At 41.2% G+C, this 26,789-nt stretch overlaps 1 protein-coding gene across 2 annotated transcripts in view; it reads right to left on the reverse strand.

Moving 5' to 3' along the window:
* Positions 1 to 650: 650 nt before the first annotated feature.
* LOC105353880 overlaps positions 651 to 26,789 on the reverse strand; it is a 98,752-nt gene continuing 72,613 nt past the window's right edge. The window contains exons 4-6 of one of the 2 annotated variants that reach the window (XM_011473780.3): positions 9,804 to 10,009; positions 3,092 to 3,281; positions 651 to 2,766 (exon numbers count right to left, since the gene is read on the reverse strand). In XM_011473780.3, coding sequence (XP_011472082.1) covers positions 3,137 to 3,281; positions 9,804 to 10,009 — 351 coding nt within the window. In that variant the 3' untranslated portion in view covers positions 651 to 2,766; positions 3,092 to 3,136. Of the gene's footprint in view, positions 3,282 to 9,803; positions 10,010 to 26,789 lie in introns of both variants that reach the window. The other variant, XM_023954030.1, reaches the window with a different exon arrangement.

Raw genomic sequence — 26,789 nt, forward strand, 5'->3', positions numbered from 1 at the left:
TATGCTTTTTTGTATGATTAATTAAGCAAATGTAAAATGTGTTAATGGGGGTGCACCCTCATGCTGTGGGCAGCTACAGCTCAGATGGTGAAGTAGGTTAATCAGAAGAGAAGAGCAGCGTTCCCCGGCCCCTCGTGACGAGCGTCCTCCAGCAGAACACTTAAACCATCAAGGGGTGCTTCTGGAAAAATGGGTTTGGAACCAGAGCAACTTCCAACAAATGTGATGTGGAACAAACTTTGAAGTCGCCCCTGAAAGACCAAAACCTGCTGCTGTAGGAGTCAGAGAGCTGCTGGTTTTTCGTTTTTATTTACAGCCATTTGTGGTGATGCTTTATCTGAGAGTAGACACGAGAGCGAACCCACTGGAGGTGTCCTCTCCCATGTGCCCACCTGCTTGTCTTACTGCAGTCTGCTGTGCCATGTGGAGCCCCAGATGTAGCCTGTAGAATAATCCACCCTCCAAAAAGTGTCCATCTGCTTCTGCGTTCGCACTCTCTAAGCCTCTGTAGCACACAAGCATGAGGGTCACTGATGTTGAAGCATTTAAAGGAGAAGGACGTGAAGGTTTGGGTGCCTGTGTTCCTTCTGTGGACGGGCTCAAGCCGACGTACAAGCGCTCCTCACAACAAACATCAACCCTGTCTTGGATTCAAACAATAATACATCTCTTTTCATTTTATTTTTACAGTAAAAACAACAATATGTGAAAACAGAACTCATACAAAGCGGCAAAAATACAGAGTTTTGGGGAAAGTTGAAACAAAGAAAGGATCTGTAAGGTCAGAGTTCACACGGTTGATTTCTAAAAAAGTCCAGATCAGCGGCTCTGATCCGTGACAAAAGCTGACAAATAGCTTGTTTTCATCAAAACAAACCAAATCTTTGTTTTTGAAAAACTGATTAAAATAATCAAAGACACTGACCCTTTGAGCTTTCCCTAAAGTCAGGCCTTTTTGTCTTCATTCGTCAGCTTCTGAACTAACCATTGTGTTTGCCAGTCATATCTGCTGTTTACAATGTTGCAGAAATGACACAGAACCCTCATTAGCATTGTTTTCCTTCATTCATTTGTTAATCTTTTAAACCCGTATTGTGCCTTTCGGGGTCACGGGGCTGATGGGGGCCAATCCCGGCCACTCGTGGGCAAAGGCAGGGTACAGCCTGGACAGTTTGCCAGCCTGTCGCATTGTTTTCGTTTAGATTTTAAGGTGAAGGTTTCCAAAAGTTTTTAGCTTTGACGCTTTTGGTTTGACACAAACATACAAGAGTTTTGACCCACAACTGTGACCTCCAAAGAAATCCTTGGAACTTTGTAGATAAATCAGTGGAGAATTAGTTTGACCTTGTCTTAGCTCTCTTTGTGGATTTAAACATTATTTTGTCTCCACATGTTTGATCTTTTGTTATGAAGCATAAAAACAGCTTGATCTTGAGTTTTTGCACAAAAAAAGGCTAAACACTCAGAACTGATATTTTTTTGGACAGTTTAGTGCTTATTGAGGAATTATTGTGTAATTTACTAAAAATATATATCTGTAAAAAACATAGCTGGGGTTGTACTAAAAGATTTATATCAAAAATTACCCCAGAGAAATAAAACTGTTTTAAAGATTTCATTAATAGAGCAAATTTTAAGAAAAAAAAAATCTTAAAAATTCCTCTGACTCCTAATTGAGTCTAAAGGGTTAATTATTGAGACCAAAGGCTTTAGAAACACACTGACACTAAAGAATCCACATTGTGCTTTGTTAATCAATATTCATCTGACTAAAAAGAAAAATGTTAAAACTGCTTCAACAAAACAGCAGAAGATCAAATAAAGCATAAAACACAACAAGTAAGGTGCTGTTTCTGCAAACCCCAGAAGAAGCTGAAGCTTCAATTCACAAATTGATCCGATTTACAAAGCATTCTAACATTTTTTATTAATATTGTAACGACCCAGCTGGTACGTCACTGGTAGCGGGAGAAACGAGAGCCAAGCTGTCAGTCATCTGAGCCGTCAATCAACTGGCTGCACTGGAGAGCTGTCCCAGGCACCGCACGACCCAGAGCAGTCCCAGAGAGGAGGAGGCAGTAGGAAAAGCTGAATGCGTAACCTCTCTCCTGACATTAAGTCCATATATTTTGAACACACACAACATTGAACATCGGACATGGGTCATCATCCTCTCCCCTTCCCACACTCATGGTGCAACAAAAAGAAACAAACATAACAGGAAGAATTAACTAAGGGTGGAACAACAAAACTGCCAGATGAAAAGAAACATGGGCAGTTATGGAACCCTTTAGAAATGTGTTGCATATCCGTGCAAAGTTGATATGAAACCTGCTTTTGAGTTTACTGCTGGTTTTGAGTTTACTGCCGAATTCTTTTGTCTGTTTGCAAAGCTAAGCTAACTCTGTTCCTGCATGAAATATTTAACAAACAAGTAGAGTACATTTTGAGCAAACCCCCACAAAAAAAAGACTTTGAAGAGATGCCATACGCTTCAACAAATCTATACAGCAGCTGCAGCTAATTCAAAGCTGTTATACATAAAAACAAACTGCACTCAGCATGATGCTAATATAACATGAGGGCTACTTGTTGGCACTTTTCTATCTGTCTGATAATGGTTTATGTTTGCACAGCTCATGCCTCTCTTTCCTTTCATGTCTGGAGCAGCGGCAGGACAGACGTTGCTCTCGCCCCCGTCCTCATCACCACTTCACGGGCTATTCAATTAGCAGAAGAAGCATGGGAGATGGAGCCATAATGGAGCTGATGAGATGCACAAGGACAGGTGACACTAATCAGAGCGGCGCCCCATTGTCTCTGTGTGGGCATCATTAAGCAAATAGTGATTTCAACTTGTTTTTTCTCCCTGAGCTGAACACACTCATACTGCTCTCTCCTTTGTACCACCAATTTTTCTGCTTGTGCAAATGTACAAATAGAGTAAAGTGAAAGTAAGGTTTCACATGAAGAAAACACACTATGTCCCACTTGTTGAAAAATAGGTTTCAAAGCAAAACATCTCATATAAATAAAGATAAAAAAATCACAGAGAAATGCTGAAATGACTAGCTTTTCACTTCATACATACCGAATGAGTTTATTTTCAACCAGATTTCCGTACAATGCCACTGACTCAGAAAGAGAGTGTCAAGTGTCCATTCTTTAGATCTGTATCCTTTCCCTTTTCTTGACTGTGTGGATCTGGGATTCTGGGCTGGATGATGAAGGACGTCTGTGCAGCTTTGTGGTAGCGGCTAACAAGGTAACTTGACAAACCCCTGAAAAGACAGAGTCACACATTAGGGCAGGACCGGAGACTCACGCCATTTCATCCTGGACTTTTCTCCAAAGACCAATCAACAGTTTTCACACTGAATCCAGTTTTTGAGTGTAAAAAAAACAATCCTAATCTTGTTATTAAAATCCTGCTTGTCGTTAACTGGGTTTTGAAAGAGTGACAGTCTTGGGTTCTTGGGGCCTCATGGTGACAGGTTTCACTGTGACATGGCCTGGCTGGAGTGAATGCAACCAATACTTCTGGCAGATAAAGGGTTAAAACAGTTCATTCATGATTTAGTAAGGTTACGTTTTCTTACCAGGAGCTTTGGTTTTCTTCCTTTCACATGCTAGGTGTATATGACAACTGATAGACATATTTGTTTTCGTTTATTCATACACAAAGTTCCTCTGGCCTCTCCCACTCTCTGAAATGTTTGGACGGTGCTCCGCCCACACTACAGCCAAGTTGTTTTTGATTGGCTGAGTGTCGCTTAGTGTTCTCATGTGGAATCTACTATCCTCTTCATGCAAACAATAAATAACAATAATGGATTGGATTTTTCTGCGCTTTGCAATGTGTGTCCTTTATTCCTTTATACTTGGTGATGGTAACTACTGATGTAGCCACAGCTGCCCTGGGGCAGACTGACAAGAGGCGTGGCTGCCAGTTGGCGCTTACAGCCCCTCTGATCATCACCGGGATCATTCATGCACATTCACACACCTGTGGAGCCACACTGGAGGCAGGGAGGGTGAGGTGTCTTGCTCAAGGACACAACAACAGCGGTCTGGGGGGAGTGGAGATCGAACCGGCGACTCTGCGATCATTGGGCGACCTGCTCATCTTTGTACTCTTTCAGCCGAGAACATTTGTAAAAAACTTTAGGAAAGCATTTTCACCACTGTACATCACGGAAATGGCGTCACCATGACAATCACCCAATGTCAATCATGTCCCGGTAGCCAATGGACTCAAATCCCCACGTAAAATTAGGATCAACACTGAAAATTACAATTCAGATATGAGAACTGAAAGCACAGAGAGAGGCAGATGAAAAAGAAAGTTGCTTTTATGATATATTTTTGATCAAGTTTTTAGTATTGCTTCAAACATTCATTTTTTCAAATTTACAGTATGTTTTATTCCAATGTACACATTATTATTATTTTCATTTTCAACATTTCATTGAAGTTTAAAATATTTACTTTCAAGTTTAAAACACTTTTTACATTTTCATGTCTTGTTTTTTATTCACTCTAAGCTGATTGGACCCCATGCATGACCTTTCACCCTCTCTACAAAGTTTAAGAGACAAAGTTGATCATTTTTGCACTAGGAGCGTTTCACTTCCTGTTTTTTTTTTAGCAAAAAAAAAGGGTTTCTTTCTCTGAAAGGTTGTAAAGTTAGAAAGGGAATAAATTCAGACGTGAATTTTCTGTAACTTTGAAACAGCGAATGCATCTGTGACGCTCCTGAAACCCCCATCCTGCAAATTCAACAGCAGTTACACATTTGCACAAACATATCAGCAGAAAAAACCCCCCATCAAATTATAATCATCAAATTTGTTGCCATTCGAGGTTATGGTTTGTCAGAGTGTCTTTTACCAGCTGAACCTCTCTGCAAAACTCATTCATTAGAGCCCAAAAAAGTGGTGCAGAAAAAAACTTGACTAAAACTACTGTAAACACCTGCTTTGTTCCTAATTGTTTCTCAGAACCGACTGTTTTTTTAATGGTGGGGTCTAGTGCATTTCAATTATCTGAGCATGCAGGCATGCTGATGTGGGAGCTAATCGTTAAAGCTTGGCTTTGAGGGGGTTCAACAGCTGCACAATGTTTCATTTCCCACAATCAGGAGCCACTTGATATCAAGACATGCACCTTTTAGCGCAGCCTTATGAAAGGCCAGAGGAACCGAGCCTCATTAATTCCCCATGGACTTTTTTCAATCAGAAGAATTAATAATACATTTGAATTCAACATTTTAGGAGCATAATGGCACAATGGGCATGAGGAGGAGGAAAAATCTCTCCCAGCAGGTTTACTGCATGGATAACCTCAGCTCACATAGTAATTGGCTGCCGAGGCAAATCAATGGCTCACATCAGAATTGAAGCATTCTGCTTGTTTACTACATCCATCATTTGTTCTTATCAAGCATGATCAGATCAATTTCCCTCCCTAATATAGGTCTGATGGCACAAAGAAAAGCACTGGAAAGGGGTTTCTGGTGCTTGGTGGTAACTAAACTGTCAGCAGATAAGAGGGCCCTCGGTATCGACTTGTGGCTAATTCTTTGCGCTGCTGTTTCCCTTGAAAACAGCTGGAAGTAAGGTGTAAAGCCTTTGCTCAAATGTCACCGTCAAATGCTTCATGCGAAGGATCACGCAGGGAGCACAGTGAAACGGGGTGCAGAGAGGCTTTCTCAGAGAGTCCTTGGTTTTACCCACTGTGAAGCCTCCTCTTAGAAAGGCGCATTTGTCCTCTTCCTGGCAGAGGAGGCCGGCTCGTCCTCAGGCAGCTCCGCAAACTGCTGCAGACAGTAGCGTGAGGTGAGAGAGCCGTGTAGGCCACTTTGTATCATGTCAGCACGGGCGCTTAGACGCCATCTCCACAGTGTCCCTTGTCACCAATCACATCCTTTTAAACCACCCAGGGAGCTCGACACCCCCCTGCCCCCTTCACACACACATACATCCTGCTTATCTGTCAATGCTGCTTAAATAATGTAATTAATGACTTAATTAACATTTCCATAATCTATTTTAATAAATCTAACACAGCGTAATGAGAGTTTCTAACCTCCAGGCAGTGGCATATAAAAATTCACAGCGCAGAGCTGCACGGTCAGGGCACTGTCACAGCGCCGCAAAACGCTCGCCGTGACAGAAAAGAGAGAAGAGGGCGCATATTGTGTGACAGCCTTCTGAAATGCGGCTCACGCCTGACAAATGTAATGTGACTTCTTGAATGTGTCCAGGAACAAACCTGCAGCAGGAGGAGCGTTGTGTTTTCAGGGTCAAAGTGTTGAAGAAAGAAGATGACGAGGATTTGTCTTTTGTCTTTTTTCTGCTTGTTGACTTTTGGCATTTAGCTTCCAGCTGGAGCAAATTATTCACTGTTGATGTTTGTCTGATCCTCAGAGAATTATTTCTTATTATTTAAACCAACTGATGCATATTTTCTTTGTTTAATTGCCAAGTGAATGAGGACATGTTGGTGTATGCAAACTAAAAAAAACATTTAATTGCAGGTTGCCTTAGACTGGTAGTCACTAAAATATTTTTGAAAAGGTTTGCATGAGCGATTATCTACTCATTTAAGGTAAATTAAAGACCCATTAAAAAATTTAAACGGAAAAAATTAAAAAATGTATACAGAAAACGGTTCCTGCCTACTGTCTAACAGAGGATTTAGAAAACCCTTAAAGATGCATTCCTTAAAAATGCCCTGCAAATTGAAATGTTAAAAAAAACACTTTGTCAACATCCTGTCCAATTTAGTCCGCAGAATTGAGGAAAACAGCAAGATTTCTGAACTGAACATGCTGGCAACAACTGGATGTGGAGGTCAAGTCAAGCCTGCTTTGGGAAACCTTGATAACAGCAGAGTAATATTGCTTTAGTGATCTGATAGCAATGGCGAAACAAAATAACCTTTTTATACCTGGTTGTGTTGTTCTATATATGCTTCTCTACATGTGTGTGTGTCTTATGTATCTTTGTGTAACATGTCATTCTGTGATAAGACAGTAGAAAATGCGTCATTTTTTTAACCACACTGAAGATCCCAGATTAAAGAAAAACATTTTTATTTTTAAAGTTTTCCAGGAAAAATGTTGATGCGTTTACAAATAACAAAGAACTAAACGCTCCAACTGAAATTAAAAACACAGACCTTAGGCAGATGCCCTTTTGCAGAAAACTGCTTTAGTCTGATGCATGGACACAAAATATAAATCCTAAGCATTCCACAGACAACCACATTTCATAATCATTTAGAACGGTCAAAGTTGTGTTTTACAGGTTAAAAAAGAGCTGCCCTGAAACAGATACAACGGATCCAACGGCCAGACTGAGACCCACAGCAGGATGAGGAGCCAGCCTGCTCAGGCCTCCTGAACTTTATGATATTTATCTTGTTTTCATTGAGGCAATAAGAAAAATGATCCTGTGTTTATTCTTGTTTTTATTTTTACCCTCTGGTCAATGCGGTAAAGCAAGCATTCAAACTCAGACGGTGAGAGAACACAAACGCGGACAAAACATTTGGGACTTTAACTTCAAGTTGAATTTTAAATAGATGCGGCCAACAACGTAATCCAGCCATGGACGCACTTAAAATACATTCACTGAATATGTGAGCTTTTCACTTGAAAAAGGCCACACGTACATGTCAAAAGCTCAAAAACATGATATTCATCGGAAGGGAGCCTCTAACCACAAAGAATTTTCTTCATCTGTGTGTTTTTTTCTAACTTATTTCCAGTGTTAGCTGCACCAGACCTGTAGAGGGTGTTTCCCGCCTTTACCCAGCAGTTGCCAGGTCAGGCTCCAGAAACCCCAAGACCTCACAGGGATGAAACGGATTGCAAAAAGTGAGCGGATGGATGTTAGCTATGATGTCATTAGGGCCTCCTGACAACACACCATTCATTTTGAGTCGATTTGACCCAAAGTACAACTTTGACTTGGTTGTTGCTTTCGCTGTGGCTCTGTTCTCGGGTACCGCACATTTAGCTTGCCCGCAGAGATGTTCCACCCCATAGAGCCCCGGACAATAGAATAGCATGATTGTGCTGTGAGCGGTGAAACTCAAGAAATATAGACTGGTTGAGTATATCGTTAACATCCATTTTTGCGTTGACACCGGCAGACGGGACAGCCCTAAACACTGCCCCCTACTGCATTGGTGCTTGTGTTAGTGACGTCCAGAAACGCACTGTGGAGTTTTGAGTGGAGCCAAGGAATTAACCCCAGTCTCATTACTGGCGCAGTTCAATGCAGAGGCTGTGAAGTGAATTGCCCTTAGAGGACTAATGAACATACACGACAAAGACAGCAAAGGGATTTTTTTTAATGGATGCAACATGGTGCAAACAGAGAGGTCGTTGTGAGCTGTTTGCTCATCTGCCTTAGCTTTGTCCTTGTTCAGAAGACTTACAGGCAGAGCAGAGGCTCCAAGATGGGAAAAGAGGGGTGGGGTGATGGTTGCTCCTTATAAGAGCTTGGGCCCACCCTGAGGCAGGAAGTGTGACTGAGATGCACACTGACAGGGGGCAGCAGGAGGCTGGCACGTCCCAGGCACCACGAGCACTACAGGGCACGGTTCTGTAAAGACCACCAAATCTAATAAGGGCCCCCACCACCCTCCGTGATGCACCAGCAGTGATGCAAGTGTCAGTGAGACGAGAACCTGTGTGGGACATGTTACGTAAAGCATGCTCCAACCAACAGGAGCCCCTCTGTGAGACCCAGATTTGAAGCAAGGTGTCAGCGTTTTAAACTGAAACATGTCGGGTCCTCTTTAATCTGGGACCACGACGCCGACACATGAAGCCCATCTGCAGAACATGCTGCAAACAAACCAATTTCCTGTCATAAAATTACAGCTCATTACTGGTGCGGACAGCATAATGATGCGGAGGCACACCACCACTGCCACCGCGTTTATTAATTACCAGCTGGCTTGCTGCATTCCTTGCGAGGGCAGTTAATGGATGGAAAAAAAAAAGTCATGGGCCTTGTCGAGTTAATTACAAACAGCCTCTCTTCCTTGAGTTTAGACAAATACTGGAGGAAGGACGCATGTAGAAGACAAGCCTTAATTTTTGCTGCAGGCAGAAAAAGCAGGGTGAATGACGGGCCACGTCCTCCATTCCAACCATATTTTATGTTTTACGAACACAGGAACTTGTTGGAACATTAGAAATGTGGTTTGCTTTGGATAATTACAGCAATGAAACTTATTTGTATATCATGCCTACTGTGTTTTTTAACAAAGGTGCTGCTTCACAGAGTAACTGCTTGAGGCAATTGCTGACTGCATAATCTGCATTTGTAATCTGATTACTGTACTGGCCACATGTGGCTTTCTAATCAAAATAGATATTGTTTATGCCAGGAATCTAATGCATTATTTACAAGATGGAGGTTAATAAAAACAGACTGTTCATTTACTAATGGTTTACAGTACTGCAGGCATCTTTCCAATTAGGAATATCAAAATGGGAAAAAAGGAAAACAAGAGGGGTGGGGTGAGCTGTTTCCAGAGATGCTTGTTTTCTGACCCCTGCAGTTCGTCTAAACTCACATAAAAATGAAATGTTACCAGAGAACATTATTTATTTGGCAGAGCTAAATGAAGGCAGCATGGGAAGACTGTCATCATCACTTTGATCATGAATCACTCCGACTGCTTTTCTGCATGTTGCATGAAGTTCGTCCCAAGGTAATTTAATTCATTTACACAACAGACATGAATGGCGATAAATAAAAAGGAGATCCTAAAATACTCACTTGATGAGCAGCAGCTCCGTCAGAATACCAAAAGCGGCTGTTGCCAGTTTGAAGGTGATGGGTGGCGGATTGTTGGGGAACGCCGTCATCATGCAGTGAACAACATAAGGCACCAATCCCATCAAAATAATCGCCGTGATGAGTACGAGCCACGTCTGCCACTGGACGCTGAGCGACCAGCAAGGGGAACGCCTTTGCAGCTGGTACTGGAAAGCACAGAGAGAAACGTCTGATCACAGCGTCTGTACCTCTGTCTAACACTGAACAAAACTGAATCTAAAATGCTCTCAACAGGACAAATCAAAATGAAGACCATGGTTGTGTTCCTTCACTACTTGGTGCACTATATAGAGCATTTCACATTTTCTACGGGTGTCTGAATGTACAATTCCAAAATCAAATGCCATAAAAATTCCTCAGAAGTCTCTGCAAAAAACCTGTGTGCATCGATGCTCACTAGATTGGAAAATATAGACCACAATGCATTGCATTTCAATATTTCATGTGAAAACATTTGGATTTTAATTTTTTTTTCAAACATCCAAGTTTAATTTCAGTGGATTCATGCATTTTGTCTTTAAAATGTTCATATTTATCAGGTTCTTCCTTTTGGTGACATCATATATGCCGTTTTAATAAATAAATAAAAATAAGTGAGCACGGTGTCTGAATTACTTTTAAAAACCAGGGCATTCAGGGAATTCAGACACAAACCATGAGTCTTTCATTTAGGCCTGGAGATGTATTCATTGTGTTTGCTGACATTTTTCAGCCTGTTGCAAGGACATGATTTTTAGGAATTTAAAAAATGATGGTTAATGCTCTAAATGCTGAAACAAAATCAAAGATCAGACCGTTCTTTTAAATCTAAGCTTCAGTAATCCAGTTTTGGTAAACCCGTGTTGGTGTTGTGTCACAAGAGTAACACCAAGGCACTACGGTGATGTTGTCAAACTGTATCAAGTTTCAAAAGAGTGCTCTGGAGGTCTATTAATGTATTCTGGCCCAAAAAGTCTTTTAGTCTGCACCAAGTCCACTCAATTCGGACTGGATCGAGTCCTGAACCAAGCATTTGGTCTGCATTCAGACTGCTGTCAACCAGAGATTTCTTTTCTGGACCAAAGCTTGTAACAAAACCATGTGACTGAAGATCTCTTCACTCATTGGCCAGAAATTATGAGGGTGAGGCAAAGCAATGAGAGAATGACTAATAGAAGTCCTGCATTTCTCAGTCCTTGTCGGGATAGTTCACTGATTCAAACTTCATATTTCACTGACCAGTTTTAACGTCTATATCAACGTCAGGTAGAAGATTTTTATTCGTTACTTTGGTCCGGGGTAGGCATGCTGTAGGGCGGTTACTGAGGAGACGGTATGCCGATAAGTGTTCATGACATATAGATTGACGGGAAAACAGTGTGAGAAGCAATGTGTATCACGTTAAAAGTTATTTTAATGAGCCTGCATTCATCCAGCTAAATTTTAATGAGTTATTGTTGCATCGCTGCTCCATCAATCTTGTAAGGGGCACACAAGCGGCTGAAAAACAAACAAATAAATACATAAACATCAGCAGTGTTTTTCTTTTAATTGCTGGTTTTCTAGACTAAAACTGCCCATTTCCACGTGACGTTAATAGGTTGGCCCTAATTTCATGTCAACTTGATGCTCAAATTACAATTTTAGTACGCTCTCTCTGTGTAAGAAAATGCAGGTACCAGGGCCTGAGTGAAGATTCACTTTCTGTGGATTTAAGAAGCAGCTTTGAAACACTGATGCGTAATCCTCAAACCAAAAGAAAAAAAAAGGGATCCAAAGAGGAGGTCTGGTGTTTCTGAGATTCAGATTTTCCTGAAAGAAACCAACCAGTCAAAGCCTTAGTTCTCTAAGCTGATGTGGTCACAATCTGTTACTGTTTATTCCAATATTTACTGAACTCCATCTACGTCAATAAAAAGCCTCAAAGCTCTCAGGGACGTGAGAAACAGTAAACACAATGCCACATGATCAGTGTGAAGAGGGGCTGCCCACAGCTGGCCTTCAGAATCTATCAGCCTGCTTTTTTTCCAGTTTCTTCTTCTCTACCTGTCGCTAAGTGTGCATCTATGAGAGAACTCCCCAATGGTTACACCACCTTTCCTACTCAGTGCTTCACCCATTCTATTTTGCCCTACTCTGCTTGAAGAAAGAATAGCCCCTCCTTCTGCTTTTTTGGGACATCATTTATCTCACACACTGTATTCTTTGCCATATAAGTGGTGCCAACTTGATATTGCTTTTCTGTCTCTGTTGGCTAGTGGTCACATGCATGTTGGCCTTCATAGACATTTAGTCATTTTATTGATGCACAAAGGGAGCCGGTTTAGCTCGTGCTGGTTTGCGGCGCCTTCCATCCGTGAAACCAGGGTTCAACTCCAGGCTGCTCCCTGTTCCCTTCTCTACTTCTGTGCCGGTCCCAAGCCCAGTTGCTTTGAGAGGGTTGCGTCAGGAAGGGCATCCGGCGTAAAACATTGCCAAGTTTACCATGAGACTCATTCGCTGTGGCGACCCCTGATGAGAAACGCCGAAAGGAAAACAACAACAAAGATCTGATTGGATGATCAGTATATACAGGGTTAATAAGACCAACTGTATATACAACTTTCAATAAGAAATAAATTGTCACCTAGAAATTTTCACATTGTTGTGACCTTGTCTGTTCTTCGTTTCTGGACTTTATTATGGACAATGTTATTTTGTGTCTTTACGCTTGGTCATTGTTATTAACAGTGCTGTCATGCGGTTTTTGTTTTGAGCAATCAATAAATTATGATAAATGAATCAAATTAATCTATTTTTAATCAAACCTAACAATGCTAGGAAAAGCTTAAGAAAAAACTAAAGGCCATCATGAAGTTTGTGTTTCTGGTGTTCTTCTAGCATTTTTCCCATGGTGGACCACGTACATAAAGACTCTATCGCTTAAAATGGCATGTAGTTATTCAAATTGTTGTCAATCAGGAGCAGACTCAAACATGCTGTTTGAAAAAATGTGTAGTTGTGACGTACCAGAGAGTGTAGACAGATGGGTGATGGGAAGGGGGCGAGCTTACGGCACGCCAAAAAACCCACCCACAACTCAGAGGTGAATTACTTATGAACTACTGCCGCTCTGCAGAAACTATGTCCCAGAAAAGGACACAGGTTTATTGATTTGGGCTAAAACCTTAAAAGGACCACTGGGGATCACTTAGAAAATAGATCAAAAGATGACTGAAGTAGGATAAATTGGTTGGGCAAATTGTAAAGCAGAAAAGAATAGTATAAAAAATGGACTTACTTCAGTCTCAATAATCAGAAATGCACACAAGCTTCAGCTCACATATCCACTAAACTACCTCCAGATGACTGTAAATAAATACACGTCAATATAGGTAAATGGGGAAATAAAAATACAATCCGTTGTTTGTTTTATGCCCCCCCCCCGGAAATTAACTAACTGGAAATTGACTTGGCATGTTAGAAGAGTCTCAATATTCACCACACACATTTCTCTCACAAATACAGAGATTTTCACAAATGAGAGGCGAATCGTAAATGCCGTAAATTCCGTCATTCGTATGATCTGTGAGTTTACATTAAACGTGTACCTCAAAATGATGTTTGTAAACCAGTTTGTCTGTATTTGTGAAACATTTCATGTGGATTTGAGACATGTTTGCATAAATCTATATTTGGGAATCAGAGCATTCGTATTTGTAAACAGTTTGTGTGCATTTCTGATTTTTGAGACTGATTTACCTCCATAAAATTAGCCTCTAAATGCATTGTTTACATATAGTGAATTCAGACATAGGATCATGAATGAATATTAAAAAATCTGGTCTAAAAGTCAGGCTTCATTGGAACAAAACACGTTTCTGCCTTTACAGATTCAAGGAAGTGTAACCTCATGACAACAACCCCTTTATCTGAATGAATGGTAAACTAATGCACCTTTATAACACTTGTATACTCCCATTTTTTCCTTTCGTGCTTACTCTAAATGACACTTAACACAGGAATACATGCAAGATACATTTATTATGCAAACACCGCCGTAAGTCTTTGGTAAATACGCTTCACTCTGGAGGCAAACCAAACCACTTAAAGAGTGTTTGATTAGTGTCTGTAATTCATCTCCAAATGCACACTTGCCTTGTCCTCTTTCATGGCTGCTATTCATTAATTAGATTCTTTGTGCAACTGAGCTATCCTCAGTGTTTAAGGTTACATCTGGCCCCACTAAGTGGCTGCCTGATAACAGAATGCATCCATCTTCATTACTCAGCCCTCTCTGTCTGGGCATGCTCCTCCACTAGTGAGCTATGTCAGTTAGCTCTGAAGAACTAAAACACTTCACAGCTCACATGTCCTGAACTTTTGCCTCCTTCAGTCACTCTCAATGTATTATCAGCTTAGACTTTCACATTTTCTTTAGTAGGAACAACTCTTCTGTTCTTAGTTTTAAGCTATTTTTTTTATTTACTTTTTTATGACTTGGTGAAGAAGGAGTTGTGTTAGTGAAGTGAAACTTAAACCTCCATTTCCCCTTCTATCTCTCTCATTGCTCTAAAAAAGAGCAGCAGTGCTGCTCCTGAAGACAGGTTTCATTGAAGCATCACAAAAGTGAATATGCAACTTGGGGGCAAAAGACAAAGCTCATTCCCATTTGTATGGCAGAGCCTAGCCCCCGAACAGATATGACAGGGCAGTTAACTGCACAAACTGCCAGGAAAGATGGATTGGAAATGTTCAGTATTCCGAGGAGATCACATCTATTTGCCAAGAGCACAAAGAAATTATGGATCAAGGCCAATACAAGGGTGAACCGTGATCCAGTGAGTCACAAAGGTACCACAGTGTCTCCAAATGCTAAACTCTGATCAGGCTTGAGGATCATCCTTTCTCATTTCAAACCTGATATCTGCGTCAAAAGGTAAACTCATGAATGTGTTGCCGGGAAAATTAAAATAAAAAACAGTGCACATTATGAATAATCCCTGTTGGGTTGTTTTTAACCCAACTACAAGGTTAAAAGGGGATAAAGAACAATCTGAGTTATTTTAAATCAGAAAAGGCAAACAATTCTGAAAAAGCATAAATTGGGTTATAATGAAACCACTATAACCCCAAAAAATGTATTGCTCCAAAAAGGAACCCAAAATTACATCCCAACAGGAATTACCGAATAATTTGGTTGAAGAAATAATCCAACTGTTTTAAGAGTTTGTCTGTTCTTTTTTATTTTACATATTTGCCATTAACTAATACTTTGCAATGCGACCAATTGACGTTCGTTCAGTGGATCCATGTTTTGTACTGGAGCCCAAAAACAAAGTGTGAACGAAATCGTTTTGAACGCGGAAATCCAAAACCTGCACTGGCATAGACCTGTGATTGAAAATGGTTGCTTCAACGCTCGTTGCCGGTGTTAACTCGTCTACACAATGGATCCAGAGTGACTCCAGCAGCTGAAGAATAGCAGACATCCAGTGCTGCTATGTCATATATACGAATATACTTTAATGTTATTTTCTGTCATCAAATGCTTTGTGATTTATCTAATAACAGAATAAACTTAAGTAAATAAATATAAATGTGCTTATCTTAAAACTAAATTCTTGCGATGATAACAGCACGTTTGTCTGTTATCATCGCTGTATTTTTCCCATTTCCGTAAAAATCCTAAGAAAAATTGAAAATCTGCTTCAATAGCACATGTTTTATTTAAAGCAGAAGTCTTCAACTCAGACTTAAAGAGGACCAGTTAGAAAAAAATTCTTGACGTTAAGGTCCGGAAAAAAAATGATGTCCAAATATTCTGTGTAAAATATTTTTAAACAGCCGAGGATAGGTGGCACATCTGCATGCTATTAATATCTAACTCTCACTTCAAATAAGTTCAGTACACTGTAAAACTTTTTGATGGTATTTAATGTCACATGACATAAAACACATGCAACTGTGCGCCACACACACACAAAACAGGAGCACTACCAGGACAACCACCAACATCACCAAGAAAACTAGATAAAGGAGTTTCCACCAGCCCTCATTAACTTCTTCCATGAATTAAACACCTCCCCAGAAGAACGGACACATGAATAAATGTTTGACGTTTTTCCGCCTGACAGGGTTTCATTTCAAAACTCAAACTCAACTCAGCCTTTCTGTAGGAAAAATTCCTAAATGTCCCTTTTACAAGTTTCTTCAGATAAGACACATCTTCAGGTCGGCAAATTTATTTGATTAAATCTTCATTTTCTGTAAAATATCTTCAGCTGGTTTAAACTTTGTGATGAAGATTTTCCGTTTAACGTCAAAGATTCAAGGATTGTAACTGCATCCAACTTTTAAGGTGTGACTCATAAATGAAGCAAAATAATCCATCGTGCCTATGGAAGCGATTCTGTAGCATAATTAAAAATAAAAGTCAAAACCTCCTCTGCCGCTAACACAAGGCTACGAGCCTGTCCACACTGCATCTAGCATGTCTGTGTCTCTTAGCAGCCGGACACACTGAGATAGCAGTGACGTCATCGCCCCGCCTCCCCTCTAGAAATGCTAAGTGGAATTGAATTATGCGACAATGTTCGCAGGGTCGATGTTAAAATGAAAATGCAATCCCTTCTCTGCATTTTTGTTTTAATTATTACACAGAATAAGCGGTTTTTAAATAGAAAATGAAAAATCATTTTTGAAGGTTTGATTTTTCATTTTAAATTTGAGTCAAAAAATGCAGTTACATTTTTAAAATAAAAAAAAGCATTTCTGTTTTATTAAGTGACAGAAGAAGCAGTGTTGAGGAAGAAAATGAAAAAGCATTTTGGCGGATTGCTTTTTCATTTCAATTTTGAGTCATAAAATGCAGCTTCATTTTGAAAATGAAAAAGCATTTCTTGTTTTGACTTGTATATTTAATTATGCTACAGAATCGCTTCCATATCGTGTCTGCATCTTTATTATTGTGAGATTATGTGAAACATTTGAGAGTCAGTCGCTGCATACTATGCAGAGAGACTTGGTCCGTGGAAACAACTGTCTCCATAGATCCATAACTCGAGGAAGACTCCTGCTTTTGTCTGTAAAGACGAGCTTTATCTTTCATTTTTAGTTTGGAAAGTTTATCCCAAAATAAACTTTCCAAAAATGTATTTTTGTTTGGCTTTCATTAACTTTTAGATTTGGGCTTATGACTTAGCAAGAAGCTGCTTTATGTCACACGACGCGGCAAGACAGGCGGATGTGGTGAACAGAATCCAGTTGTTTTCCAAACTAAAACTTTCTTTTAAATCAGAAAATAAAAATGCGGAAAGAATCAAAGTTAGCATATGCATTTTTTCCCGTCTGGGGCCCGGTACCAAGAGGCCTTCAGACCGGTGGGTTGGGGACCCCTTATTTAATGGGAACAGGCAGCACCTCAAAAAACGACGCGTTGGGGACACCCAAAAAGTAAAAAGTGATACGGAGGGGGCCTTGAAAATCCGTCCATATATACACACATACGAGTTGGGAGTGAGAATGTGTTTGTTGCAAATGACAACAAGGGCTGCAAGATTCTGTCCATGCTTGCCCTCTGGCATCTCTTGTTCCGACTCCCCGGGCTGCCGGGCCTGGTGCGCCCACGTTTGGTGCTCTGGGCCTGGGGGTTGGGGGTCTCTGGGGTGGGGGGTGCTGGGGATGAGTTGTGCTTGTGTTGCTTGGATGCTGACACCCCGGCCAACAGGAGGACAGGGCGGACGGCGCCTTCTGGGTTCTCTTTTCTTAAGCTCTGTTATTTCTCTTTTACTTGTGCTTGTTTTTGTGTGTTTTATTATGAGGGGCTTATTTAATTATTTTACTTCATGTGTGGGGTTTGTTTTTATTGTATTCTTGTTAGTTTTTTTATGGAAAGCACCTTGACCTGTCTGTGTGACATGAAAGGTGCTTTATAAATAAAATTAATTTGAATTTGAATTTGAAGATTTAAAATAGAGGCGTCCATCATATTAGTTTTGCATGAAGTTCCGATCCGGGTCTGAGCCTGGGTCCGCATAACCCAGTGTCTGGGTCTGGATCTGGACCGCAGCTCGCTCGTTGGTGACCCCTGATTTGGATGGTTGCGCCTCAACATGCATGGAATAGTTTGTGCTGACAATGCACAGCAGAAATGTTTGAGGAGCTCTGTAAATAACAGTCTCAGTTTTAAACTGTTCTAATGATCCCCACTATGGGTTCTCAGCCGTTTGTTAACACTGATTAATTTAATTAGAAAGTAATCAAACTTGACAATGACATAATTTCTGTTTCTTTTCTAAATATTTTAAGTTTGGATAAAATAACATCCAGAGCAAACTTGTTTGTTGGAGCTTTTGAGATAATCCATTGATAATCCAACATATTTATCACAGAAATTTTGCTTTTTTAGTGTAAAAATTCCGCCTCCCCACATAAATCACATCAGAAAGAGCGAGGTGACCATTTAAATGATGGCTGAAACATTCTGGCCATGACTTTATGAGGATAAGATTGTGTCCCCTTTGAGTTAACAGTGTGACAGCTGTGGTTCATTAATTACCTCCTTTGGTTGTGTGTGTGTGAGTGTAGGTGTGTGTGTGAAGGGAGGACTAATGTGGAAAATATGCAGAAAATGTATTTGGGTTGACTGTCCAGCTATTAATAATTATTGTGTTTGGATAAATAGTGTCCTACTTTCAGAAACAGTGGATTTAAATATTCCCAACAGGCTGCTTCCCTCCTCTGTTGATTGATTGGTCCAGTGTTTAAAGGTCACAGTCATAAAACATTGGGATGTAAATAACAGGCTGTGATTTTTAAACCACTGGTTAATGCATTGGTGGTTGCCTTTTTAAGTTCCATCTTCCTTCTCAGCCACTGCTTCATCTGATTTTATTAGAGTCAATGATGTTCTGGATAAAGCTGGGATGCCCTCATATTGGGTCTGTAACCCTAGTGCTATCCTAGGCACTTTAACATTGGGAGTTGGGTCATCTAGACCCACTAGACAGTGCTCTGAACCTTTTTTCTTCAATGATTTGTGATCTTCACTGGTGTCCATGGATTACAAGAAATCTTTCCACCTTTATCCACCTTTGTCATGGTAGGGAGAACAGAAAAGTATCAGTCGGGTTTTTGGACAACCCGCAGTAACGGGACAGCCTTTGTTAAAATAAAAAATAAAATGATTTTGATGTAACCTGGACTCTCAGTCCTCGTACTACTGGATCCAAGCGCGACATTTGAGGCAAAAGATCAAAACATTCTACCTACCATGCTGAAAAGTCTGGGTCTCTCTGGTAATGTTTTTAACTGGTTTTACTTCTATCTCACGGATTGAAGATTTTATATAAGTACAACTGAAATAAATTGTGAGGTTCCCCAAGAATCAATCTTAGGCCCACTACTATTAATGTACATATCAGTGGTGGCCAAATCCTGGACTCAAGGGCCGGCCTTCTGCTGGTTTTCCAGAAATCCTGCCTTATCTGCTGCTGATTACCTGGATCAGGTGTGTTTATCCAATAGAGAGCTTCAATTGCAGGTTGGGCGGAAAACATAGAGGACACCTGCACTCGAAGCCTGGATTTGGCCACCACTGCTATATATGCTGCCACTTGGGCAGGCTATCAGAGGCATGGCGTTTGATTTCATAGCTACACTGATGACACTAAACTTTACATTGCTGTGCCTCCTGATGATAAGGAGTCAGTAAACGCTCTTTTAACCCTTGTGCTATCCTAGGCACTTTAACATTGGGAATTGGGTCATCTAGACCCACTAGACAGTGCTCTGAACCTTTTTTCTTCAAGGATTTGTGATCTTCACTGGTGTCCATGGATTACATGAAATCTTTCCACCTTTATCCACCTTTGTCTTGGTGAGGAGAACACGTCAATGTAAGGGTGGGGTCATCTAAGATAGTACAAGGGTTATACTGTATTTTAGACATTTTCATGGATGGTAGAAAATTTCTTACAGCTCAACCAGGGCAAAACAGATGCTTGAGTGATTGGTTCTAAAGACAAGAAAGAGATTGTTTTCTCTTAACAAAAAAATTATAAAATTCTCTGTGTGTGATAAATGTGGGTATTTTTTTTTTACACTGGGAGGATTTTTATTTCACAAAAATAAGAAGAAAAACCCTTGGTGGTCATTTCATGTGTTATATATATATATATATATATATAACCGTCTGGGTAGCTCGGTTGGTAGGGTGCAGGAAACCCGGGTTTGATTCCCAGGGCGGAACGAACAATTAATGGTAATGGAAAAAATGGCAATGAAATGGGGCAATTACCTTGGAAATGGGGCAATTACCATAACATAATGCCTACCTCACAACATGAGAGACAATGAACCACATGTCATGCCGGCTCAGACGTCGCCCGGCCAAACAAGTTCTGCGTCAGGTGCTGAGGGACCAGAGCACCCTGATGGAAAGTGGGCTACTGGAACAAGACGGAAATGGACTTGTGAGAACAAGGTTCTGTTAGAATGCTACTACTCAAGTAATCCCACCCAGAGAGGTTACATGCAGAGAATGTGGAATGAATGGATGCGTCGAAACCCACAATCAAGGCTAACTGCCAAACAACTGGTAGCCCAGTGGTCTAACATACACAAACGGCAACTCCTATCACAACTGGATATTGAAGCGATACGATACAATGCCACGGGAGAGCCAGAACAGCAGGTCAGAGAGGAGTTTATACCACACTCCCACCCTGAGATTGGGTACACAGCCCTAACAACCACAATTACGCAATGGTTAGAGGAAGAGCCTTTGTTTGGCAGTTTCCAGTGCTTCAGGTATGGGCATCTGGCTGTATCTCTTAGGTACTTGCTTTCTCATTGTACCTCTTTGAGCCTCTGTCAGCTTACTCACATCCTTCCGAGTTGCCTTGATTTTGGCGTCCAAGGGCGAACGATCCTGATCCAGAAGGATCCTTCAAAGGGTGCAGTCCCATCCAACTACCGGCCAATAACCTGTCTCTCCACAACATGGAAGCTCATGTCAGGCATCATTGCAACAAAGATAAATAGGCACATGGATCAATTCATAAGTAACACACAGAAGGGCATTGGTAAAGACTCCAGAGGAGCCAAACACCAACTCCTGGTCGACAGAACAGTCGCTCAAGACTGTAAGTCACGACACACCAACCTGTGCACAGCCTGGATTGATTACAAGAAGGCCTATGACTCAATGCCACACACATGGATCACTGAATGCTTGGAGATGTACAACATCAACAGGACTCTAAGAGCCTTCATAGGAAACTCAATGAAGCTGTGGAAAACCACCCTTGAAGCCAATGGGAAGCCACCTGCGCAAGTGTCCATTAAATGTGGGATATACCAAGGTGATGCTCTGTCCCCACTGCTGTTCTGCATAGGTCTGAACCCCCTCAGCCAAATAATCACCAAGACTGGCTATGGATACCGACTCAGAAATGGGGCCAACATCAGTCACCTCCTATACATGGATGACATCAAGCTATATGCTAAGAGCGAGCGTGACATTGACTCTCTGATCCACACCACCAGGATCTACAGTACTGACATTGGGATGTCATTCGGGCTCGAGAAATGTAGCCGGATGGTGACTAAGAAAGGCAAGGTAGACCACACAGGAGGGGTCTCACTCCCAGAAGGAACAATAGCAGACATCGAGGACAGTTACAAGTACCTTGGAATTCCACAGGCAAATGGCAACCTGGAGCAGGCAACAAGGAAAGCTGCAACAGCTAAATACCTCCAACCAGTAAGGCAAGTCCTGAGAAGCCAGCTCAATGGCAAAAATAAGACCCGGGCAATAAACAGCTACGCACTGCCAGTTATCAGATACCCTGCAGGAATAATAGGATGGCCAAAGGAAGAGATACAGACCACGGATGTTAAAACACGAAAGCTCCTCACCATGCATGGAGGGTTCCATCCCAAATCCAGCACCCTGAGACTCTATGCTAGCCGCAAGGAAGGAGGCCGAGGACTAGTGAGCGTGGAAGCCACTATCCAGGATGAAACATCCAAGATGCATGAGTACATCAAGCTCAAGGCCCCAAATGACAGTGTGCTCAGTGAATGTCTCAGGCAATGGAGAACAGAGGATACAGTGCTGGAGGACAGATCCTCATGGGAGCACAAACCCTTTCATAGGAAGCACCACCGGACCATAACTGAAGTGGCTGATATCAAGAAGTCCTACCAACGGCTAGAAAGGGCTGGCCTACATGACAGCACCGAAGCACTCATCCTGGAAGCCCAGGAACAAGCCCTGAGCACCAGAGCAATAGAGGCTCAGATCTACCACACCAGACAAGACCCAAGGTGTAGGCTGTGCAAAGAGGCGCCTGAAACAATCCAGCACATAACTGCAGGGTGTAAGATGCTGGCAGGGAAAGCATACATGGAGCGCCACAATCAAGTGGCTGGAATAATATACAGGAACATGTGTGCAGAATATGAACTGGAAACCCCAAGATCAAAATGGGAAACACCTCCGAAGGTGGTAGAGAATGAGAGGGCAAAGATCCTGTGGGACTTCCAGATCCAGACTGATAGGATGGTAATGGCGAACCAACCAGACATTGTAGTGGTGGATAAAGAACAGAGGAAAGCCGTTGTGGTGGATGTGGCAGTACCAAGAGATGGGAACATCAGGAAGAAGGAACATGAGAAACTGGAGAAATACCGGGGACTCAGAGAAGAACTGGAGAAAGCCTGGAAAGTGAAGGTGACAGTGGTGCCTGTGGTAATTGGAGCACTCGGGGCAGTAACCCCCAAGCTGGAGGAGTGGCTACAACAGATACCTGGAAAGACTTCAGACCTCTCAGTCCAGAAAAGCGCAGTGCTAGGAACAGCTAAGATACTGCGCAGGACCCTCAAGCTCCCAGGCCTCTGGTGGAGGAACCGAGCTTGGAGGAGAAACCACCCTGAGAGGGGTGTTTTTTTTTTTTTTTTACATATATATATATATATATATATATATATATATATATATATATTTATATACTAGCTGATTTTAATTTTGATCTGTAATGTTTTGATGTTACTGTATTCTGAATTTAATCCAGTGTCTTGTGTCCTCATCCTGGGGACACGCAATCTGAATAAAGAAACATCCAGAATTGCAATTTAACCTTATTTGTTTTTAATACATGGCTTCCATTATGAGAAAAAATCCACAAGAACGTTAAAAACACCAAAAATATCAGTAGGACTTTAAGTTTCTTTTCCAGTTATCAGAAGCTTCTTCCTGGCTGCTCAGTCTGTAGATCCACATCATTAATTGCTTTTGATGTCCACAACTGAACCAACTCTCTAAGAAGTTTGAAGGACTGATGCTAATACCATGTTTCCATTGGATGCAACTGGGATGAAACTGAATTTTAGTGCTGGAAGTAAATTAGTCGGAATTGAACTTAAGGTTCTTGCTTACCGCCACTTATTTCCAACCAAAGTATCCTGATCTATTTGTACCGGGGGCTGGTTTTTAGTTTTCATGCTAAGCCTAAATACCTGTGAGGATTCAGCAAATTGGTCTGCTGATGTTTGAGAGGTAAATAGCAAACGAGGCTCTGCCCTCAGAGCTGCAGATCAATGTGTTTGCTGCTGTTCGGTATACACAGAGCACAAACAGAGCCCAAAGCCCCCAGCACACAAAATGAAAATCAGCCTGACTGGTAAGACAAAATTCGGCCATGGGGCATCCTCACGGAGGGTCTGCCAGAGATTTAATCGTGCCTTAGACTTTAAAGCAATTAGAAAACACTGTGTCTTTTTTTCTTATGCAGTATAACAGGTGCACATTTTTTGCGGAATCTTTCTCATTTTTAGCTGTTCTGAGTGTACATAAGCCAGAACTTTCAGTTCTTGCATGATGCTGAAAGTTTAACATAAAGGAGAAAGAAGAAAAATATCTATCTATCTATCTATCTATCTATCTATCTATCTATCTATCTATCTATCTATCTATCTATCTATCTATCTATCTATCTATCTATCTATCTATCTATCTATCTATCTATCTATCTATCTATGCAAAACCATGATGATACAGTGAACGCTCTTTGAGTGGATAAGAAATACTGACATGAATTCCGATCCTCAGTGGTTTTGTTTTCTTTCAAACTGCACTTTCGAGTCAGAAAACCAACCCATCCATAATATCATGGTACTCCTCTCTACTCCATCTTTGTTCATATGAAGTGTTTTAACTTTAACTTGACTTGAGATTCCTCGTCAGGTTTCCCACTGCATCACAGCTCACTTAAGCTAAGCAAGGGTCCTGAGTTTCACATGGATCTGCCTCCTTGGTGAGAAGCAGAGTTCAGATGAGCTTTGTACCTGCCGAAGAGACAAACTCTGATCTGGAATAAAACCCTGCAGTCAGAAAAGTCGTTTTCAGTCCGCATGGAGCTCAGTCTTTGACTTCAGAATCCATTCAGCATCACTGACAACATTTAAAAGATTAAAAAAATTTCAAAACATGGTAAGATTTGATCAAGGTGATTAAAATAAACATGTTTACCAATAAATACGTATAAAAAGCATCTGGAAAATAAAGGAGGAGCAGCTTAAAAGTCAAATGTTGCCAAGCAAGTAGAACAAATGTTAAAGTTCCATCATCTGTCCCAATTCTGCCTGCAGCTTCTTTATCTGTTTCCATTGTCTTTATAAATGTTTGTGTTGTTTTTTTCTTTGCTAAGAACTTGCAAAGAAATGTGTAGTGTGCCTCTGATCTGTATATGCTAATTGACCTCTGATAAACCATAAACACTGTTTCCATTTTTGCTTATAGAACAATTAACGTACTTTTCACACGAAAATGTTTAAACTCACATGAACTCTGTTACCCCAGTGCTGAAAACACTGGCTTCTGTCATGTAAACATTGACTGTTCCTCACAGTGAATTTATGGCAACATATTTCCAGATGACTTGGTTGAATCATTTGCTGGAACAGATAACCTTGCCACAATATTATTGTGAAAACTTCAGTGAAGCCTTAAATAATTTTTGTAAAGATCACAAAAAAGAAGAATGCTCAACCTGTGGAGGTTGTCTATACTTTATTTACTTACATCCTACTTCAGCTTAGATAGACGCAAATTTCTGTATTTTTACCACTTTTGGCAAATCTCCCACACTTCACGTCAGTGCATTTATTTTTTAAAGTCCCACCCCGATCATTTCTCCCTGTAGCTTACAGTCCCTCACACCCCTAACCTAACATTAGCGGTGCAACACAAATGGTATGCAATATTGGAGCTATTCAACAGTTTGAATCCAGATATTAGCTCAGACGAGGAAAACAAAGATGTACATGGATCTTTTTGTCTGACAGTGGATGATCAGAATGGAGTGGAGCAGGAAGACTGTGGCCCACCCGGCATAATGTCTACGTCACAAATAAGCTCTTTTTCAAACTGATTTTCTTGTCTGCTCCGAATTCAGAAATGTTAGAAATGGAACTGTAATCTTAATTCTCTATATGCACGTCCTCCATCATGAGAGAACCGTGAAAAGGACACGTTAGAAACACCCAAAACACCATTTTCATCAGGTTGGGTCTTTAACAGCCAGTTAGTCTACGTGTTCCGATATTATAAAGATTATCTTCTTAAATATTTATGACCACATACTAAGATCAATGTTTAACACTTGCTGCAGCAGCGATTGGTTTCCCCTCTGCCTGTTTGGCACTTACTAACCTTTATCTGGCTTTTATAGGTGTATCGACAAACTCCTGTTAGATCTCCTCATTTCAGGTACAGCGCAAATTAACTGTAATGTGGAAATGCCAAGCAGCCCCGGAGACTCTCCCATCTCCTGTGTTCATGCTGTTTGTTTGTTAACAACAAAGTTGAAGTTCCATTTAACAGGCCCAAACTCCAAAGTCTATTAACTTATTGAGATTAAAAGCCTGATGCCTTTCCTTCTCACTTGTCCTCCCCCCTTCCACGGTCTCTTCTCCTGACCGGCATCACGCCTCCAAAGTAGGAAAGAGATTGATGAGATCCATCAGGCCGCTTGGAATCTCTCCTCTCATTAGACTCCTTATGCATCTAAGCTGTTTCAGCTCACACTGGGGGTTCAGCTGAGGGGGAGGGGGACCATGAGTGCATCCATCCTCTGACTTTTCACAAGATAAGAACTCTTACTTAAACATTTTCCCCCCGCGTTAATCTCCAGGAAATTAATTTGCCATTATATTTTCTCCAAAGGAAAAAAAAAAAAGTTTGAAATGAGGAGTGTGATTCCAAACTCCCTCATCTTCATGCTCAGTGAGCTTTCTCTCTTGAGTTACTCATGGGGCTGCTTGGAAATGAATGCCCCTGAGGGAGTGGTGTTTGGACAGTCGGTGCGGATCTCATCATCGACCACTGAGACTCACTTGAGGGAGGAAAGGCGAAGGGAAGTGAAGAGCTGCATACCACTAACATATGTGCTCAATCACATTAGTGAAAGTGCAGCGCGTTATTATGTACTAATTGCCAATAGATAGAAGCATTACTATAATGTGCTGCTGATTGCATTGCTGCAAACCAAGCTGGGTCCACCCTGTTCAGATAAATAACCTCATTGTGGCTGACACTAACAAAGATAAATAGTCTGAACCGGAGCCCTCTATTGAGCTTGTGCTGCAGCTGTTTCATGTTAACTTTAACGTTCTGCACCTTTAACTTTTTGAGGCAGTGCATTTGATGAATTGGCATTAAAACATGCCGGGTAAATGAGGAACCATCACAAATTACAATTAGGGGAAAAATGTGTAAATCTAAACGCCCCCCCACCCCCCACCCCCACCCCCACCCCCGCTACAGCTTATCTCACTGAACTTCTCCAAAGGCTGAATGCAAAGGGCATTCGGTAAGAGAGGCGCAGTAAAGTCAGCTGCATTCGCATGTTTAATTACCTAAGCCGGGGGTTCTACTGAGGCCGACGGTTAGCCTACCGTTAT

Source organism: Oryzias latipes, chromosome 4, assembly GCF_002234675.1.
Source record: "Oryzias latipes chromosome 4, ASM223467v1".
NCBI lineage: Eukaryota > Metazoa > Chordata > Actinopteri > Beloniformes > Adrianichthyidae > Oryzias > Oryzias latipes.